The sequence below is a fragment of the Poecilia reticulata genome, chromosome 17 (assembly GCF_904066995.2).
Source record: "Poecilia reticulata chromosome 17, P_reticulata-male-v2, whole genome shotgun sequence".
Classification (NCBI taxonomy): domain Eukaryota; kingdom Metazoa; phylum Chordata; class Actinopteri; order Cyprinodontiformes; family Poeciliidae; genus Poecilia; species Poecilia reticulata.
The window spans coordinates 29087501-29109255 of record NC_088846.1 but is presented as its reverse complement, the minus strand read 5'-3'; the positions used below and the strand labels follow the sequence as shown (position 1 = coordinate 29109255).

At 41.4% G+C, this 21755-nt stretch overlaps 2 protein-coding genes across 2 annotated transcripts in view; both read right to left on the bottom strand.

The window, feature by feature from the left end:
* Positions 1–7756, bottom strand: part of LOC103480012 (solute carrier organic anion transporter family member 5A1-like) — a 36852-nt gene extending 29096 nt beyond the window's left edge. Inside the window, exon 1 of the mRNA XM_081598175.1 lies at positions 6296–7756. Coding sequence (XP_081454301.1) covers positions 6296–7193 — 898 coding nt within the window. The 5' untranslated portion in view covers positions 7194–7756. The remainder of the gene's footprint in view (positions 1–6295) is intronic.
* Positions 7757–15148: 7392 nt separating this feature from the next.
* Positions 15149–17354, bottom strand: LOC145548068 (tripartite motif-containing protein 16-like). Its single transcript, XM_081598568.1, has one exon. The coding sequence runs from the start codon at positions 16934–16936 to the stop codon at positions 15278–15280; it is 1659 nt and encodes a 552-aa protein (XP_081454694.1). The 5' UTR covers positions 16937–17354; the 3' UTR covers positions 15149–15277.
* Positions 17355–21755: the final 4401 nt, after the last annotated feature.

Below are 21755 nucleotides of genomic sequence, written 5' to 3'. Positions count from 1 at the left end.
ACCTTAATCTGTCAAGTTCTGGAAACGCTGCCTAGAAAACCCAAACTAGAAGTCTGCAGCTCCGGATCAGCAACGATCTTTGGACTTTCCACAATTTAAAATCCAAAATAAATAAACGAAACAGAAACAACAAATAAGATGAACTATGAAGTCTCTGTAAATAAAACTGTCCTGAACAGAATGAAAACTTTTATCATCCAGTTTTTGGACAAAAAGAGAGAAAAGAGAAAAACAATAAATCATGCAAATGGAAATTATTGAGATTGTTTTAATTAATCATGTAATTAATTTATTGCTTAAAAACAAATGTTTATTTAGACTATAAATGCTGCACATCACTAGTGATAAAACCATCACTAGTTTATGCTTATAGGTTTTCTTGTCTGTTTTAATCAGAAAAGTTTATGTTTTATGGTTTCTGTTAAAGGGCTGCACAGTGGCGCAGTTGGTAGAGCTGTTGCCTTGCAGCAAGAAGGTTCTGGGTTCGATTCCCAGCCTGGGGTCTTTCTGCATGGAGTTTGCATGCTCTCCCTGTGCATGCGTGGGTTTTCTCCGGGTACTCCGGTTTCCTCCCACAGTCCAAAAACATGACTGTCAGGTTAATTGGCCTCTCCAAATTGCCCCTAGGTGTGAGTGTGTGTGTGCATGGTTGTGTGTCCTGTGTGTCTCTGTGTTGCCCTACGACAGACTGGCAACCTGTCCAGGTGACCCCGCCTCTCACCCGAAACGTTAGCTGGAGAGGCACCAGCAACCCTCCCGACCCCATTAAGGGACAAGGGTGCAAGAAAATGGATGGATGGGTTTCTGTTAAACATTATTATTGCGTCTCATGGATGTTTAATGTATATTTTGTGTGATGATAATAAAAGTCCATCACTAAGCATAGTCAGAATCTAAAAAAGCATTTTTTTAATATAATTTATGGATTCAGGGTAAAGTAAGTAACAAACCCAAATGCATTGTATGTTTTGGGATTTACAGAAATCACATTTATTTACCCATCTTACCCCATGATGGGCCATTCTGTAATGATTCCTTATTTATGGGATCTAACTGACAGAAGAGCAACGTCTCTGTCTTCTGACAAAGCTCCTCCAAAGTCAAGTCAAGAAACAAAAGCTGCTCTAATCTACTTTAAACCTAAATCTAATTAAACAGCGACATTGGATGATGTTCATTACTGGGTATTGTTGATGACGGCGCCGTACAGAGCAGCAGAACTTAGAAAACCCGGTTCTGCTCTGTTAACGCCAGGCGGGGTCAGTCCACGTCTGGAGATTCATTTTTAAAGCGTTTCTGCCTCCATGGCGGCCAAACAGAGCGTCTCTTATTGGGGTCACAGAGAAATATTGTCCTGAATTATTCTGACGGACGTCTGCCGAGCCTTCAGGCGTCGAGGCGCATCGAGGCCGACACAAAGAAAAGCTCAAATCAGCCAAAATGACAGGAACATCAGCGACTTTGGCTTTTCTCCTTTCACCTCAACTTCAGTTGAGATGCTGACGTGCAAAATGTTGACACAGAACTGTCGTATCTAATGATCTGTAAAGTCATGGTTTCTTAAACTGTGGCAGTGGAAACAAGGAAAACTTCTCTGGAGACACATTTTGATGCCATTTGTCAACGTCGGATGAGACGCAGTGAATTGTTTTTACTTCATTTTTACAGGAAGAGGAAAAAATTGGATCCTTTTAGTCATTCAGGTTAAAGATCCGTCTCACCAAGAAGCATTTTCTGTGCAGGATTTGGCGACATTAAAACATAACTGGAAAGCTTAGTGGAAGAACCTTTTACTTCGTAGTAAAAGGTTTTAAAATATAGTAGCAGTAAGATAGAAGTTCAAGCAGAAATGGTAACATTTTAGTAAAACTTTAGATGTTTCGTAGAGCTGAAACGTCGTCTTCAGGTGGTAAGTTATTTGAATCTTTGTTCCAAGTTCCTGAAAAGTCTTTGAGCCAGACCTCTGAGGCCTCTGCTTCCTAACGTCTGCTCTAAATACCTGATTTCATTCTTTAAAAGTAGAACCGTTAGTGTTTGTGGAGCTCTGAAAGCTGATGCACACGTACCAGCAGCTGAATTCTTTGTTTAAGTCGCCCAACATAAAACCCAGATCTGAAAATAAAAGGCCTCTGTGTGTTGCTGCTGGCCATGTTCCCAGTAGGCTCAGCCATGTGGTTTAAGATTTACATGACTCTTTATTTCAAACTTTTGTCCCAGTCAGCATTTTCTGCAGAAAACTAATTAAATCAGAAGACACTTTGATTCAGAGTCGACACAAGTCTGTCAGGAAATCTGTTCCTTGCTTCTATATTTAAAAGGTTTAAAAAGGTAAAGCAGGTCAGTAAACTGTCTATATGTAGCATTCCACAATATGGCTTCAGATTAAATAAATCCATAATCTGTCGTCACTTATCTCAAGCTCTGCAGCCAATGTAATGACCCCAGTAGGCTAAGTAGCATAAGAGGCCAATGAATGTACAGTCAGCTCTTTGTGTGCCGTCGATTTCAGACACACTTCAGGTTTCTACTCATGCAATGAATCAGATATAAAACAATGACTCAATAAAAGCTGCAAAGAAGTTCCACCATTTAAAACAAATGGTGGAAATTCACAAAATGCATCAAAAACCGAAAGAGCGGCAGCAAAACCGAATTCCTGCTGACTGGAGAAACCAAAGGCTCTAAATGTGGAGTTTAAACGAGCTGCTTTTGACTTAACCTGATCAAATATCTGTTTAAATACAGTGCAGTCTAAAAAAACATTTAATTTATCAAGAAAATGAGATGTTACAAGACAAGGCAACTTAAGACTTAACCATTGATCCTTCCTAAGTCTGCAGTTACAAATTCAGAGGTGAAACATAATAAATGACGGCATATTGGGGCCATTTTAGATAAGAAAAAAAGCCTAAATTGTCCCATTAGTGAAGTAAAAACTTTAAAAAAGCTTCTATGAAATGGGAATAAACTGAGAAATATGCTAGAGTTTACTCTGTGTCTCCTTTTGAATTAAAATCTAACTCCGACTGATTCATTGGTTTTTTTCTAGCAGATTATTTCAAAATAGCAAATAATCAGCACGATTAATCAGCAAACCAATGAATGTGGCACTTATCTACTGAATGTGGCACTTATCTACTGAGAAAAATGCATTTATAATTAAACTTTGGGTTAAATATTGATTTCATAATATGAAAAGCTACAGAGCTGAAGGACTTGCTTCCTGTTCGGATGTGAAATGAAAAACTAAAAGCTGATTTTCAACAGACGGAGCTGCATTCCAGGAACAGGAGAAACTGTCAGCAGCCGTTAGCCTAACCGACGGGTTTCTGGAGCCAAACTGTCTGCTGCAGCTCTCTGCGACGTCCAGCAGCCGCCGATTGTCAACTGGAGACAAAAACTCTGGCATTCACCGGCCATAGAAGCAGCTGAATGGATACGGGTCGAGTGGATCCAGGAAGACAAAAACGTTCTGGGAGCCGGCCAACATGGCGGGGAGAGCGGCTCTCCTCTCTGTCTGCACAAGTTTAAAGAGTAATAAATAACTTAATAATGTCAGATCCTTTCTCCTCTAGAACTTCTCAGTGTTTTGAGATTTACTAGCAGAGTTTACCATCTAAACCAGCCAAACGTTTACATTTACTTTGACAGATATAATCCTATCAAAAATGATACATTTGGCACTGAAGAGTTAATTTCTGAATGCATTTGTTTTGGCTTCTTTCTATATATGGATTACTATGAAAACTTGTGATGCGTTCAGTACTTAGTTTCCGTGCTGCGTTCGCCGACGTTTAAAACGGATGTACAGTGTTTTTTCTGTTGTTCCAGGCTGACACAGTTTCTGGGGTCTTAATGAAATGCCTGTTCTGTGACACATTTTGCTTGAAATACAACAGGATTACTGCGCAGCACCTCCCTGCTAAGCCCGTTCTCCTGCCGCCTCACAAACAATCTATCAGCTCCTCTTTACAGCCTACATTCAGATTAATGTTTATTAATAGTAAAAATAAAAAATTAATAATCTCTACAGTGTAAATCTGGACAGAAACTATCAGCAGCCGGATCTCGAAACACCCAACAGGCTGCTCTGTCTGCACAGACTGAAAAGCTTTTTATTAAACTCAATGCATCGCTGATAGAAGCACTAAAGCATCATTAATACAACAAAGTTTCTTTTTTTTACTTTTAGAGCATTTTTTCTCAATATTTAGACACAGAGACAGAGAAAAAGGTCTGAAAGTACAAACACGTTCCATTTCCAGACTGTATGTTTTTACAGAATCAGTAAAACGGAAACCAAGTACTGAACGCATCACAAGTTTTCATAGTTAACTTATTTCCAAAAAAATAAAAAATCAACCACCATCCTCCATTTCTCTGCTGAGCGAAGTTTGACTGACAGATCAGAATCAGAATTCATTTTATTGTCATTGTGCACAAAAGAAAGCACAACTAAATTAAAAATGTAAGTAAATTATATAATTAATAAAATCATAATAAGTTAGTAAGTATTAAAATATAGTAGAAACACACAGAAACATCCGGGATGTTAAGGAATAAATAAATAAACAGAGGTTTATTTATTTATCATATGAGGTCATGTCTGCATGTTTGCAGTTAACATTAGTCACCCTGCTGCTGATACAGCAACTTTCTTTATTTAGCACAACTTCAGATGAGTTTTTTTAAAGATTGATCGACCAGAAAACTGCAAAGGCTGTTCGTAGTTCATAAAGTGATTTTCTGTTTCTACTTTCCCTCCGTTTGAGAATTGAAGGATTGTAGACGCCTAGAAATGCTTCAGAAGTCACAGAAAGTTAGATTTTGCTGTTTGATAATCTCTTAAGAACAAACTTGGCTTTACATTTGCATTTCCTCTTTCGCATATGTTTGCGCATTATATCTACTTATTTCAGGTCAGGATTAAATAAATTTGACCATTCCTGGTGACTTTACTCAGCCTTGTTACTATTCTGGTCATTTCCAAAAGAACATGTAGTTCCAGCTGAGTCCAGCCCTCTGAAGGGATTTCAGATGTTTGCCCCCGACTACAGGAGAAGCACAGCAGACCTCCCTGTTCACGCCACCTCCCTCGGCCTCTTGCATAAACCCTGCTCCCATTAGCTGGTTTAATTACCGTAGAGTTTGTTTGAGGCTACTGGGGCGAGAATTTCTGGGGTAGGATGTGAAGGTGTTTACAATAGCTCCAGAACTATGTGGAGCAGATTTTAGAGGAAGAGCTTTCTAAAACCATCTGAAATCAGAGCTGGACCCTGCTGCAGAAAATAGGAGTAAATCCACGCAGATAGGATGCAGAAAATCAACGTCATCATTCAAAACTTCTCCTCCTGTTCACTGATTGACCCAGTATAAAATCTACCAGAGGCATCCAAGTCAATGGGAGAAACCCCAGACTGATAAAATTATCTCATCTGCACCTTATTGGTTTAAGAAAAGTGTTAATCCACACCAACCTGCTGAATCACACTACTGAGCGTTGTTTCAAACATGCCAAACCTACAGGGGGCAGTGTAGCGCCAAGCTAAAACCTGTCAGCCAATCACAATGCTTCAAAACAACCACAACTTCCTCTTAGGAATTAAACATTCCCCCACGAGATTCATTTGTGTGGACAGACAGAGAGGCTGAACTACTTTTAAATACTGTGTGATATTATAATAAGATATAAATCAATGTCAACTGGGAATCGTGTTAAAGAAAGTATTTTGAAATTGAACGGCATTGTGCCTCCATATTGAGGAGGGATAGCTGGTGTAAAACAGTTGACCTCAAACGCTCTTTCTTCTTTGCAACTCAACTTATCGGAGCTTTGAGCTTATAAATAAAACAAGTAAAACGCATCTGAGCAAACGTTAAAACCAGCACCCCTTCGTATAGAGGGTTTGGACTCTACGCTGTGGTGGTTTTAAATCCCATGGTCTATGTAAATGCGCCAGTTCGTAGCAATGAAGCTTACCGGAAGTTGACAACTATTCTACACTGATGGAGAAGGGCCGATCGGAATGAGGCAGCTGTTGATGTCAATTCAATATTTTAAAGTCTGACCAACACAGCTTCGTTTACGTTCTCCGCTGCCATTGCTGAAACAGCAGAAAATCAACATCATTGTTCCGAAATTCTCCTTCTGTTCGCCGATTGGCCCGGCAAAAAATTCGACCAGAATTGGACAATTGGAGTCAAGGCGAGAAAACTCACACTGTTCTGAAAGCGGGAATTTTGTTTTGAGCGGAGTTGCGCCGGAAGTCAACCGCCAGGCGAAAAGCAACCTTACCCAGGTAGAGCGACGCGTTCTCCTTCTTCACGTTGTCGTCCAGGTACGTGGGACCCAGCGTGTAGATGGGCGTGGACCCCATCCCCACCAGGATCTGCGCGATGACGAACAGTGCTACATACAGGCGGTGCTCGTTTCCGTCCTGGTCCCTGGGACAGGAAGTGATGTCAACCCGGTCCCTGCCGCTGGCGTTGCTGTTCATGCACAGCCCCTCGTTGGCCGAGGAAGAGTTCAGCTCCTGGATCTGGTAGGCTGGGGAGATGAAATGAGGTAAGGAGAAGAGAGCGGCGCCCATGGCAATGAAGATCCCGCCAACCGCCAACCAGCGTGGCCTTTGACCCCGACCGCCAAAGTAGCTGATGAAGACCACAACCACGAGGCTCCCAATGTCGAAACAGCTGACCAGGAGGCCCGACTCCGAGCTGCGGAGGCTGTAGCGCTTCTCGATGGTGGTGATGACGCTGCTGAGGTAGCCGGACACCATGAGCGACTGGATGAAGGTCAGGTAGCACATGCAGAACAGGAAGCAGCGCGAGTCCTGCAGGATGAGGCGCAGGTACTTCCTGCTCAGCAGGCGGATCTGAGCCAGTCTGGACTTACTCCTCCGGACCTCCGGGTTGTCCACGTAGGAGCTCGGCCTGTTCAGAGCCGACTTCCCGGGCTTTGGCAGGTAGGTGCTTCTGGTCGGGGACTCGGCCTGGAAGGACTCGGTCCGGGCCGGCAGCTGGATGAACTCGGAGCTCTCCTCGGCTGCTATGGACATCCGGGTCGAGCTGTCCAGTAAGGTTTTCTCCTGGGGAGCTGCTTCGTTTAAGACGGGCAGACTTTTGGATTTGAGGTTGGCGGCCGGTTCCTCATCCTCCTTCCTGAGAGACTCCGCTTCCTCGTGTTCGGCCATCGCTTCTACAACCCAAAAACTCACAGTCCGAGACCACAGCTGCCCGTCATGTTTAGAAGAGGAAGCTTGCAGCTTATCTGCAGTGCAGACGTACCAGCCTGGGGTGGCTTTTGTTTATCTGCTCATGCACACTTGCCTTGTGTCTGGCTGGATTTGATCCGGAGGTGGAGACCACTCAGGCCTCCCTACTTCCTCCCCTGAGCCTCAGGGGGGACTCTGCTGCTGCTGTTCCGATCAGGTCCCGTCCAGCATCCCTGGCGCTCCAGCTCCGTCACAATGTCACCTCCATCAGCCCCGTCCAAGTCCTCCCCGAGTCAAGGGCAACCCTGCAGAGGCGGTCACTCGCGGCGCAACATTGTGGGGTCTTCCCGCGGTCCCCCGCAGACGGAGGGATGAGACGCTGTCGGCGGCTGGAAGAGGAGGAGAGAGTCGGTGTGAGAGAACCGGAGAGGACGGAGCAGGACTGCAGCGATCCGCAGTGCTCCGCTCAGCTGCTCTGTTTTCAAAAACAAGTCAGGCAAGTTAAAGCTCTGACACCCGGAAGTAGAGTATCAACCCTTCAAAATAAAAGAAAGCTTTGGATGAGGTCCTCTGTTTTCTTTTATTCTCCTCTTTTTTCTTCCATCTGTCTTCAGTTCAATTAAAACAAAATCTATTTATAGTTACGTAATAATACATGCATGATAAATACAAGATAAAATACACATTGTTTCTTTTCATCCCTTCTTTTCCTCTTTTTTCATCTTTATTGCTTTTTACTTTCCTTCTATGCTACTTCCTACAATTAATTCATTGATAAAATATATAGATATATAGATATAAATAAATAAAAGGATGTGGTAATGAATGTATATTTGAAAGTAATGACAAATCTTGGGCTTCAGGCCGTTACTCAAATGTAGTTCTTTTGTATTCCAGGAGCCGTAAACGATATTACTGCTGATAACTGCATAATTAAATAATGTGGTCAATAAATGATGTGTAAAATTAGGGTTTCTTACTAAATTAGTTATTGGGAAAAATAATTTGTACTTTTAAAGAAATAAGTACAGTTTATAATTTTAAAATTTATATTTAAGTACAGCAGAGTTTATAATCAGAGAAAGTACTGTGTACCTTTTATAAAAAGAAATAAATGGATGAAGCTGAAAGTACAATGGGATACCGTTAACATATAGAAATGAATTTATTTCATAAATAATAAATTGGCAAACGATTTAATAAATAAAGCACAATGAGAAAAAATGTGTCCCTCTTAAAATAAATTTATATATTGATTTATAAGTAAATAAATAAAGCACAATGTATATGAGAAATATTATTTTGTACCCTTAAAAACTAGAATGATTTACTCAAGCATTTTATTTTGAAAGTTAATCCACAGCAAATCTCCAGCCGTCAAAACATTGAGTTCTGCGGCCCAAAGCCTCTAAAGCGACAGGATGTAATTTAGACGTTTATTTAAAATGTACAAAATAATCCAATAAAATGTCTATTGGTGAAATTATAAAAAAGAATCGTTCGAATAAAAATGTCTCCTTTAAAATATTTCTCTTGAAGGTTATCAAGTTGCTGTATGACAGTAAAAAAAAACGAAAAACCGAACATTTACGTCAAAATAAAAGCAGGTTGACTAATAATCCTGAAGTTTTTTTTTCCACTCAAACCATACCTTAAAAAATCATAATGGCGTATTAATACAAAATACTTCAATCAACTAAAAATTTGCCAAATCTAAGAAACAAACCCCAAAGGCAATATTAGGCATTAATATGACTATTAGATAAAAAGAAGAAAAATATGTAAATGTAATAAATCATAAAAAAAACTAACTTCAACATGTTTTCAATTTGTAAAGAAAAACGCATCTTTCACACTTACATGGTGTATGTTTGTTTTCTGCAATACAGATTAAAATGTTAATTAAAAGCTGAAGAAGTGCAAATCCAAACTGATCCCACCCCACTGCAAACAAAAAGTAAATAAATAAAAACTGAATTAATTTATTTGTAGTCATTACAAGATAACGCATGACATTTGCTGCATTTAAATGGCCGCCAAATTATTTAAAAACACAATTTAAGATCAACAGAAGAAAATGGCCAAAATATACGAAAAAAAAACTATATTTCATCAATTTGAGAAACATTTTGTTTTGTTTCTACTCAGAGGAAATGAGCAAAGGTTACAAAAAGATTATAAACACATCTTAATGCAAACAAACAAAATAAGTGATCAATAAATATAAAGCAAAACAGTGACCTCTAGTGATCAGAAGTATGTACTGACAACAAATGTTTCAATAAATCCCAGAATAATAGATCTACATATAGTCAGCACCCACTAATTTCGTAAGAAACCCTAATTTTACACATTATTTATTGACCACATTATTTAATTATGTAGTTATCAGCAGTAATATCGTTTATGGCTCCTGGAATACAAAAAAACTATATTTGAGTAACGGTCTAAAGCCCAAGATTTGTCATTACTTTCAGGATGGATGTGGTAATACATTCATTACCACATCCTTCTCTGCTGATATTCTTGTATGCATCTGCTGCATAAATCCATGACCCTTTCCACTCCGCCTCCCAGTAACAATGTCCAGTCAGACTCTGTTTACTGAGGACCTGAATAAAATAAGGGAATCTCTCTGGGTGAGTAGAATAAGACTGTAATTTACCCGTTTGTGTCACCTTCCTGTTCCCCTCTGATAGTGACAGTTCTGTGTGCGGAGATGCAATCCTAAGGCCACCAAAACGGATCCCCTCAACGCCTCGGCTGCGTCTAGAGATTCTGTCCATGAAAGTAATGAACAGAATCGATGACAATAAAGGACAGCCTTGGTGGAATCCATCTCTCACTGGAAATGAGCCTGACTTACTTCCTGGTCAGAGTCTGGTGTCACACCAGACTCTGACACCGGTCATTCAGGGACCTGACAGCCCGTATCAAAGGGCCCGGTACCCCATACTCCCGGAGAACCCTCCACAAAGCCCCCCTAGGGACACGGTTGAATGTCTTCTCCAAGTCCACAAAACACATGTAGGCTGGTTGGGCGAACTTCCATGCACCCTCCAGTAAACTTTGCTTACAGCTCAAAATCGCGGAAGGCAACGGGCCATTCACCCTAACTGGCACTGCATAGTAAGGTCAGATAAACATACATTCAGTGAAATAACAGATCATTGTTTAACTAGAACCAGATATCATTCACAGAAACTCACAATATGCCAAGACATACCAAACCCCACAGTTCCTCACGGAACCCGAACAAGCTCCACAGTTTGTCACAGAAATCTTCTGTTTAGGACGGCAGAAAACCGTTAGCACACCATAACAAGGACAAAGCTCAAACCAGATGTTGGACTGGATTTTAAACATCGGTTTCCACCCCATTCTCTAGCGAGCCGGCGCACACAGCTCCCTCTGGTGGCCACTGCGAAACAACGCCTCGCCACTCGGCAGCATATGTTTCATTAAGTATTTAACAAACAAATGTCTAATTAAAAAATAATAGTTTTAATGCTGTCTGGCGTCTTGCTTTGAGCTCAGAGTCTGAGAGGCTTTTCCTTACTCAAAATTTTTTTAGCCTCTTAATTAGTGGAAATATTGATGTTGATGAGACTTAATAATAACCCTTTTCAATCTTTATAGCTCCACTGTTGAAAATGAGGCTCTAACATTCACAAATGACAGTGAAATAAAATCCAGTCCAACATCTGGTTTGAGGTGATTCCTCTGGAACCTGTTGTAGGAAAATATACCAACTTCAGAAGATGAGCTTTAACCTAGCAGAGCTCTGTGGTTCCTCATGTCAGTATGAGAGTCAGGATGAGGAGCTGCAGGATCTTCAGAACAAACAGGTCATGATGCTGGGCTGCTGATTATCCCTCTGTCTGGACACAGGATCAATAGAACCAGTTTAAAAGCTAAAATCAATGGTTATATGCCAGACATGGAAAACTGGGATGGTCTCCATGCCATGATGTTCATAATTTAGGTCTGAGGGCATCTCAAGGTGTCAACATTGCAGCCAGTGGGCTCAGGGAGGAAATACAGCTTAATTGTGTCGCAATTCAAGAGATACCCAGCTTTTATTGCTTCCCAAAAAAAAAAAAAATCAGCACAGATTTTATATATATATATATATATATATATATATATATATATATATATATATATATATATATATATATATATATATATATATATATGTACACACCAGAGCAATAGAGGCTCAGATCTACCACACCAGACAAGACCCAAGGTGTATATTGTGCAAGGAGGCCCCTGAGACAGTCCAGCACATCACAGCAGGGTGCAAGATGCTGGCAGGGAAAGCGTACATGGAACGACATAACCAAGTGGCGGGCATAGTGTACAGGAACATCTGTGCAGAATATGGACTGGAAGCCCCGGGATCAAAGTGGGGAACACCCCCAAAAGTGGTGGAGAATGACCGAGCTAAGATCCTGAGGGACTTCCAGATCCAGACAGACAAGATGGTAATGGCGAACCAACCGGACATTGTGGTGGTGGATAAAGAACAGAGGAAAGCCGTTGTGGTGGATGTAGCAATACCAAGTGACTACAACATCAGGAAAAAGGAGCATGAGAAACTGGAGAAATACCAGGGCCTCAGGGAGGAACTGGAAAAGACCTGGAAGGTGAAGACCACAGTGGTGCCTGTGGTCATCGGGGCCCTCGGGGCAGTCACCCCCAAACTGGAGCAGTGGCTCAAACAGATCCCAGGAATAACATCAGACATCTCAGTCCAGAAATGTGCAGTTCTAGGCACAGCCAAGATACTGCGCAGAACCCTCAAGCTCCCAGGCCTCTGGTAGAGGACCCGAGCTCAGAGGATGAAACAGACCACCCACAGAGGGTGAGAAGGGAATTTTATATATATATATATATATATATATATATATATATATATATATATATATATATATATATATACACACACACACACACACACACTTTTGTCATAGTACCCCCAAGAATTTAAAACTACTTTCACCCCTGGTTCCACCCAGCTTCATAGGTCATTATGTTTTTACATCCTGCAGAATAAGGAGCAGAACGGTAAATCTGACCTTTGTCTGCTCACTTACAAGAAGGTTTATTCAATAGTTACTGGTTAACAAAAGTTCTTAGTTTCTTAATTTGAGACTTAAGTTTTCCCAACTTAAGTTTTGTTGAAATTTCTGAAGATATTGTCAGACTTTACTTTGAGAGCATGTTCTGTATAACTGAAGCGGAAAACAAAGATTTTATCTTCTCCAGCATCATGAGACATCCATCCATTTTCTTTCACCCTTGTCCCTCAGTGGGGTCAGGAGGGGTGCTGGTGCCCATCTCCAGCCAACGTTCCGGGCGAGAGGCGGGGTCACCCTGGACAGGTCGCCAGTCTGTCACAGGGCAACACAGAGACAAACAACCATGCACACACACCTAGGGACAATTTGTAGAGGCCAATTAACCTAACAGTCATGTTAGGAGGAAACCGGAGTACCTGGAGAAAACCCACCATGCACAGGGAGAACATGCAAACTCCATGCAGAAAGACCGGGGCCGGGAATCGAACCCAGAACCTTCGTGCTGCAAGGCAACAGCTCTACCAACTGCGCCACTGTGCAGCCACCATCACGAGACACTCCTGATAAAATAATTTTACTATTTATTTTCTAATGACCTGAGCTTAAGAACCAATGAGTGTGAAAATGAATAACAGCATTAATTTGGTTGAATTTAAAGCAAAGGGATGTAGCTGAAATATTCCAGATACTACTCACTTTAATACTTGACTATGGTGCTTTTGACTTCATGAAATACGTCAAAAGCATTTTTTTGTTTTGTTTTTTACTTTATTTTTAATTACCCATTAAAAGCATTTAAAAAAAACAGGAGGTTAAGTAAATATGTGCAGCTTTGACCGTCCTGCAGACAGGAACCTGAAAGAACAGAAATGTATATACCTTGTCTGAAAGTTTTGACTTGACAGCTAATGAGGTGATTTACCTCCATGTTACATCATCTTTCCTTTTAACAACATTCATTTAGCAATTATGAATTCAGGAAAATAATTGTTTAAGCTTTGTAGGTGGAATTCATCACACTCTTGTTTGATGTATAACTTCAGTTGCTCAACAGTCCTGGTCTCCATTGTCGTATTTTGTGCTTCATAATGCACCACACATGTTCGATGGGAGAAGGATCTGGACTGCAGGCAGACCAGTCCACTCTTACTGCAGCACCATGCTGTTGTAACACGTGTAGAATGTGACTTGGCATCGTCTTGCTCAAATCAGCAGGGATGTCCCTCAAAAAGACATGGCTTGGATGGCATCATATGTTGCTCTAAAACCTGTATGAAACATTCAGCATTAAAGGTACCTTCACAAATGTGTAAGTTACCCATATCATGGGCATTAACACACCCCCATACCATCACAGATATTGGCTTTTGATCTGAGGAGGTCAGTTATTGTCTCTCTATGCTTCAGATAAAGAAGCATAAAGCTTCTTTCATTTCTTGACATCAAATAAAAATAGATCCTAGAAGCCAGAATCAAATCTGTTCCCAAACTTTGCGACCAGCAACAGTCCAGCAACATGACATATTTATTCTGGAGTTTCTTCTCCTAAAAATTAGGGGTGCACCAATTGCAGTTTTCTGGCCAATCGCCAATTACCGATCTTTTTAAAAAGCCTAACTTACCGATTCTGATTTTGGCCGATATAATTTTTTTGTCTGAAATGTTGCTCAATATGTCAAAAAAGTTGTTGAATTAGCAACAGCGGGTACTGTTGACTGTAAATGTGCAGACATGACGTGGTGGGCCGGTTTGTCAGTCAAACCTCTCACAGGATAAAAGAAAAGCACAGTGGTTGATTTTTACACCTTTGCCGAGGTTGGTAACATCGGTGGATAAGATTGGCTTCACATGTAAAAATGATCACCAATCTCAAAAAATTAAGGAAATCGGCACAGATAAATCGCCTGGCCGTTAAATCGATGCACCCCTACAAAAAATAGAGATGAAATCAGTTCAAGATCACAATGAGACACTGATATGTCAAGACTTAAAATGTATCAAAACAAGAACAGGATCAAAGAATTGGTTTAACTTTTTCAACCTGAGGAATTATTTGTCATTTTATTCCTGAGTTCACCGTCAATGCTGCAAAAACTAACAAGATATGACAAACGGCTAATTTTCTGATCATCTGTTTTAGAGAGGAATATTGAAAAATGAGCAAATTTAACAAAAACAGAAGATCAGATTTCAAGAAAAACAAGAGCTCTCACTATTGATTTTGATTTAATTTATTTTGAACAGATTTTTATAAACAGTAAAACTAGCAATCAGTAGGACAGAGAAAACATGTGCATAAATCAATAAACAGAAAAATTTACCACTATTTTTCTGTTTGAAAAGGATTAGGAAGACGTGGCCACTTATTTAATCCTACCCCTTATCTCATTATTTCTGAGCAGTTTACAAAGAAAACAAGAATGATCAAGAAAATAATTCATTGAAGGATTAAAAATACGAATCAAACTCAGTGAACCTTTAGAGCACAGGTGTCAAACTCAAGGTCCGGGGGCCAAATTTGGCCCGCCAGAGCTTTTTATGTGGCCCTCTAGACTCCAAGTTACATCAATAAGTCCTTGCAGTTTTTCACAAATCTGCAAAATTCACACAAAATCAACAAATCTCTAGATTTTTTTCTCATTTTACTGAAACCTTTTTCTCAATATTGGTCAAAAACATTGAGTTTAAGTGTCTGTAATAAAAAAAAATCACATTCAACATCATACATTAGCACAAATATAAAAAAATCTTACAAACATTTCTAAATTGGCATCACGCAATCTGTAATTTTAATTGCAAAAAAATCCTCCACTAAAACAATCAAAATCATGGAGGAATGGCTATTTATTGATATTTTAACAGTTTAATTGGTTTTATCAACATATTCTTGCACAACCGGTCCTTTAAGAGCATTCAGATTATTGACATGGCCCAAAATGAAAATGAGTTACACACTCCTGCTTTAGAGGATTCTGTCTATTTGGGTTTACAGAACTCTGCAGAACTTTTTTTACAAACCAAAACTCCAGCCAGTAGCGGCTCAGTGAATCTGGTCTGGACTCTGTGGATCAGAGTCATGGATTCAGAGACGCTGTAGAAGGACAGAATACCTGCTCTGTGGTCCAGGTACACTCCGACTCTGGAGGAAACTGGACCTGAGATGGAGGTCCAGATGTTGTTGTGACCAAAACTTGGAGAACCTTTACAACGTAAAGCCCAAGATTTATCATTATGTCCAAATTTACATTCATTACGACTTCCTGCTCTGCTGATATTCTTGTATGTGACTGCAACATAAACTCTCCCGCTCCTCTCCACCTCCCAGTAACAACGTCCAGTCAGACTCTCTTTACTCAGAACCTGAAGCCAATAAGTGAATCTGTCTGTATGACTTGGATAAGACTGATGTTGATCCATCCCTGTCACCTTCCTGTTCCCATCTGATAGAGCCAGCTTTGTGTGAGCTGTGTTTGGATCCATTGTGATTTTATATGAATACTTTAAGAATCCATCTCTGGTCTTTGGTTCTGGTCCTGACAGTAGAACATCCACCTCAGTGACCATCAGTGAGATGTTTGTCCATGAGTCTCTCAGGACATCCTGTAGTTTGTCTCTGAGCTCTGACACAGCTGCTGTCACGTCCTCAAAGTGTCTCAGAGGACGGATGTTGATGCTGGATGAGTGTGTCGACTCCCTGAGTGCTGGCAGTGAGGGGTAGTTGAGGAGAAACTGGTTGTGATCCTCTGTGTGTGAGAGCTGCTCCAGCTCAGCGTCTTTCCTCTTCAGCTCACTGATCTCCTGCTCCAGCTTCTCCTGAACATCTTTGACTCGACTCACTTCAGTTTCCTGCTGGGATCTGATCTGCTGCTTCACATCAGAGCTTCTTTTCTGGAGGAGACGGATCAGCTCAGTGAAGATCTTCTCACTGTCCTCCACTGTTTTATCAGCAGAGTGATTGATGGCCTCCACCTCCTGTTGAAGCAGCTTCACTTCTTTCTCTCTGTCCTGGATTCTCTGCTGGATGTTTCCTCGTCTCTCCTCCAGCTCTCTCTGCCTCTCAGTCCTTTCTGCTGCAGTTGACACTGTGTCATGACCTTCATGCTCATCAACTGGGCAAATGTAGCAGATAAATGTCTGATCAGTGCGGCAGAACATCTTCATCACCTCATCATGCTTAGAGCAGATGTTCTCCTGGAGGTTCTTGGACGGCTCCACCAGCTTGTGTTTTTTTAAAGGAGCTACATCATAATGAGGCTGAAGGTGTTTCTCACAGTAAGAGGCCAGACAGACTAAACAGGACTTGATGGCTTTCAGTTTTCTTCCAGTGCAGAAATCACAGGCCACATCTTCAGGTCCAGCATAGCAGTGATCAGCAGGAGCAGCTTGGAGTCCAGTCTTCTTCAGCTGCTCCACTAAAGCTGCTAGCATGGTGTTCTTCTTTAAAACAGGCCTCGGTGTGAATGTCTCTCTGCATTGAGGACAGTGGCAGCTTTTCTTCTCCTCACCTTCATCCCAGAAGCTTTTAATACAGTTCATACAGTAGCTGTGTCCACAGGGAATCGTCACCGGATCCTTCAGTAGATCCAAACAGATCGAACAGGAGAAAGTTTCTCGGTCCATCTGATTCTGCTCCATTTCTGCTCTCAGTCACAGCGACTGTGTGAGTTTCATTTCCTGAAAACAGAAACTGGGTTGAGCTCTGATCTACCAATCACGTGTCAGTGCAGAGAGGCTTCAGCCAATCAGCTTTCAGCTTCAGCAGCTGTTGTTCCTCCCAGTTTCAAGGTTTGTTTAAGCACAGGAAAAATAGGGAGAGTTATCAGGTTTATCAGCCTGTTGAATATGTGTCAGGGCTCTAAATCTGACCTTTGACTCCTCATTTACAATAGTTTGTTAAATATTTACTGATTCATATAAATTCTTGGTTTCTTATTTTGAGAATTTTTAAAACAATGTTTAGGTCTTGTTAGAAACCCAAATATCTTGTCTTCTCCAGAAGAATTTTATTGTCATTGTCACAAAGACAACGAAATTACAATTTCAGTTACAACCATCCATCCACAACATGGGGGTGGGGGGTGGGAGGAGGATAGTTGGCTGACTCCTTGCAGCCCGACAGGCGCCCTTGCAGGAGGAAATAGAAAAAAAATTAAGAGAAAACATCAGGTAAGGAAGGAAAGAAGGAGAGGCAAAAAAAAACCCAGCCTGGCTCACACTCTGCTCTTTGCAGGGCAGAGCTTGAGATGAAGAAAAATAACCTCGGCACTTAAGCACATATAAACACATATAGACAAAACAAGCCGGGTACGAGGAGGTGTGACATGCATATGGGTCTCATGTGAGTTATGTGTGTGTGTGTAACTGAAGCATGCGATTGCGAGTACGATCTTGGAATTCACGCCAGCTTTATCAGTTCAGAGACACAGCTGTACCAGGGAGGGGGGGCAGAAGAACAGAGTCTTCTTTAGAAATAACAACCAGGGAAGGATAGCTGGTCAGCCAAGGCCGGCCCGGGGAGCCAGATTCCAATAGCAGAATCTGGCTATTGGAATCTGGCTGGGGATGAAACACATCAAGGGATGAAACACATCTAATGTGTCTGGTGCTCACCACCAGAGCACTGTGGTGAGTTTTGAGTTACAGATTTACACACTGATTTTATGGACGATCTTTGGAGTGCCATGATGGGCCCTAGTCTCTTTACCCACATACAGAACACCACCAGGAGAACAAGTGATCAGAAAAATAAAGTTTATTTTAACAATGATGAAAAGTGAGACTGAACTTTGGGTCATGACCGAAAGAACGAGATCACGGGTACGAGCGGCCGAAATGGGTTTCCTCCGCAGGGTGGCTGGGCTCTCCCTTAGAGATAGGGTGAGAAGCTCGGTCATCCGGGAGGGACTCAGAGTAGAGCCGCTGCTCCTCCACGTCGAGAGGAGCCAGTTGAGGCTCGGGCATCTGGTCAGGATGCCTCCTGGACGCCTCCCTGGTGAGGTGTTCGGGCACGTCCCACCGGGAGGAGGCCTCGGGGAAGACCCAGGACACGCTGGAGGGATTATGTCTCTCGGCTGGCTGGGAACGCCTTGGGATTCCCCCGGAGGAGCTGGAAGAAGTGGCTGGGGAGAGGGAAGTCTGGGCCTCCCTTCTGAAGCTGCTGCCCCCGCGACCCGACCCCGGATAAGCGGCAGAAAATGGATGGATGGATGGATGGATGGATGGAAAAGTGAGACTGTGCGGTTCTTGTCCTTGTGAAGGGCAACCAGGGTCGTCTGTATTCTGAAGAAGAGCGAGAAGAGTATGGTGAGTTTGAGGTTGTTGATAAGTGGAACTTCAGGAAGAATTAGACTGATCTTACTTGGACGGAAGAATTACTTCTGCCAGGTGGGTATACAGTGGGTTCTGGGGAATGGTCTCTTTATTGGTGTCCTTGAACTGATCCGGGATCCAATGTGAGGTTTTGACGGAGTGAGTTCTTTGGTGGTAGATGGTAGAGACTGCACTGGATGGTGGATAGGTAAGTTCAGGTGTGAAGGAACGAGTAGCAAACCGACTGCCAGCTGAGAGTCAACTCTGTGTACTGACAGTAGTTTGAAGGGATTTCTGACCGTGAGTCTGCACTACAAAAATGGACATAAAGGTTTGCTGCAATGGATAGTGCAGAATAAAACACGTTAATACATGTCCATTTATTAATATGTTATAACAATGTTAATAGTATCCATCCATCCATCCATTTTCTTACACCCTTGTCCCTTAATGGGGTCAGGAGGGGTGCTGGTGCCTCTCCAGCTAACGTTCCGGGCGAGAGGCGGGGTTCACCCTGGACAGGTCGCCAGTCTGTCGCAGATGTAAATAGTAATTATATGTATTATTTTGTGTTAAGTAGTGTTTTATCAAAATAAGCTGTACAACACTGGTGACGACCTCAGCTTAAAATTGTGAATTTTCACTGACTGATTGATTTACAGAAGCTAAACTAAAATTTTGCTTTCAAACCTTTAAAATTTTTTGCTAAATACAAAATACCAGTCAAATTGCAACATAAAACAATATCACCACTAGATGTCACCATTTCCAGTAGATTGTCACTGACCTGGATCTCCTCCTAACACTCATGGTTTCTTCAGTCATTGTTCCGACTTGTGTATTAATACAAGTCGGAACAATGACTTGTTCCGACAAGGATGATCATATCTTCTTTACGCTCTTCTGTTTGGTTTATACATAAATCCCTGGATTTTTATGTTGGGTCATCTGAAGTAAACATGATTAAAGGTGACAGCCGGACGCCCGGTTCTCAGTGACCCGGTGGTGGATTGCTCCACACAGCGAGCCCCGCTGGGAGATGAGATTTGATCTGCCGGTCTGTCAGGGAGGAAACCAACAGTAAATACTTAATCAGCCATTCGGTTCGCCTTTCAGAAGCTCATGAAATCTAATCAACTTAATCACGGCGTCACTTTCTCACGGCGTAATTAAACTCAACGCCTGTTCAGTGAAGGGTGGCTGACTTTAGGGCTGCAGCCTCAAAAACAAAAAGGCACAATGCAACTGGCATGCAGAGACTGGTGGAAATGTTTAAGATTTTAAACAGAAAATACTGACATTTCTTTCATATCCAATCTAATGAGCCCAACAAAGTCTCAAAAAGGGTAACATTAAATGCATGACAGATGTTGACGGTTAGAAAGGTAGCAAAAGGAAATTAAGGCAAAGCCTAAAATAAAGATCTGATGTTTGGTCAGAACAGAAAACCTTTTTTTCCCTTTATTTAACCAGGTAAAACCCAGATAGATCCAAATCTCATTTTCAAGACGGACTCGGACAGAAATCTCCAAAACATAACAACCTGGTTACGCAAAACTAAAACAAATTTAATCATATACAAGTTTGAAACAAACTACAAAACAGCTTAAAAGCAACAACATTGATTAATATAATTACATTGCTTGTTTTTAAAGCTAATAAAACCAAAAACTAAAGGAAGTAAAGAAAGAGACGGATTTGGAGCTGATAAGTCGAGTTAATTTGTAAACATGATCAGAACAAGGCAGTTCAAAGTACTTTGCATGATAAAAACATGATAACTAATAATGAAACAAGCAACAAACATTACATTTAGTCAAAATATACATCAAACATATTAATAAATGTTCTACTTATTAAAGATAACTAAACAAATCATCCATAAATCAAAATCAAATTTTGATCTAAGGGTTTTTAAGTCTAAAAAACTTAAAAGTTATTTAGGTTTAGGGGTTTTTAGACTCTTTTAAGTCTAAGATCCCTTACATCAAGGGCTTCAGTGATTTAAAGGAACTCAGTGTTTCATCAGTTTTGCAGTTTTCTGAATGTTTGTTCCAAATGATTGAAGCTACTTCTGCATTTTTTTTGTGAGTTAAAGTTGTGTATCATCAGCATAGTTATGGTAAGAAGTTTCTTAAATCTGAATGAAAAGATAATAAATAAACACACACATCCTTTCCCGTTTCCCTATGGAATAAAACACAATCCCAGCATTTTAAATGATGATGGCATCACTTTAGATTCCTCAAAATGTATCTGAAAAACAAAAATCTGAACAGAAACTCAAAGCAAACAGTGAGAAACTTGGGATCAGTTCATGTTTTCATGCAGCCAGTTGCAGCCAAACCTGCTTGACAAAGCGGCAGGAAGTTCGCCTGAAGGCTGCAGAAGGTTTTTACTCCGTAATGTCTGGCCTGAGGAGAACATCGGAGAGCGATTTGATGGGAGCTCATTTCATACAACACCTCATTCCCTGTGCCCGGCAGGGTTTTAGCCACAGGCTGAACTACGGCGCAATCTGTGAAATCTGTGTTTCCCATCAGACGCAGTAATAACCTCTGTGCTGTGTCTGCGTGATCTTATCTACTTTATCTGAGTTTGAATGTCAGGAAGCGGCAGGAGGAGATGCAGTGCATATTATTATTATTATTTTTACCACATTACATGAAATGGTTGCACACCGTGGAAACGTCCAGGTGCTTCATATGTGAGAACATCTGACTTTATCACCAGCTTCCTCTGATTCCCCGCGCGTCGCATCCGGAGGGTCTGCTGGGAGATTCCTGCATGTTTCACAGCCGAGTTACCAGGACAACAACTCAGAACGACCCTGGGCTCATTTACGCTTCCGTGTCCAGCCATGGTGCAAAGAAAAACACATACAGAAATATTAAAATAAAAATGCTGTGGGGAAAAACAATAAAAATGAATAAAAGCCACAAAAAAAAAAAAGAAAATTTAATGAAATAATTTCCAGGTAGTGACTTCTTTTGCGGGCTGCACAGTGGCGCAGTTGGTAGAGCTGTTGCCTTGCAGCAAGAAGGTTCTGGGTTCGATTCCCAGCCTGGGGTCTTTCTGCATGGAGTCTCCATGTTCTCCCTGTGCATGGTGGGTTTTCTCCGGGTACTCCGGTTTCCAAAAACAT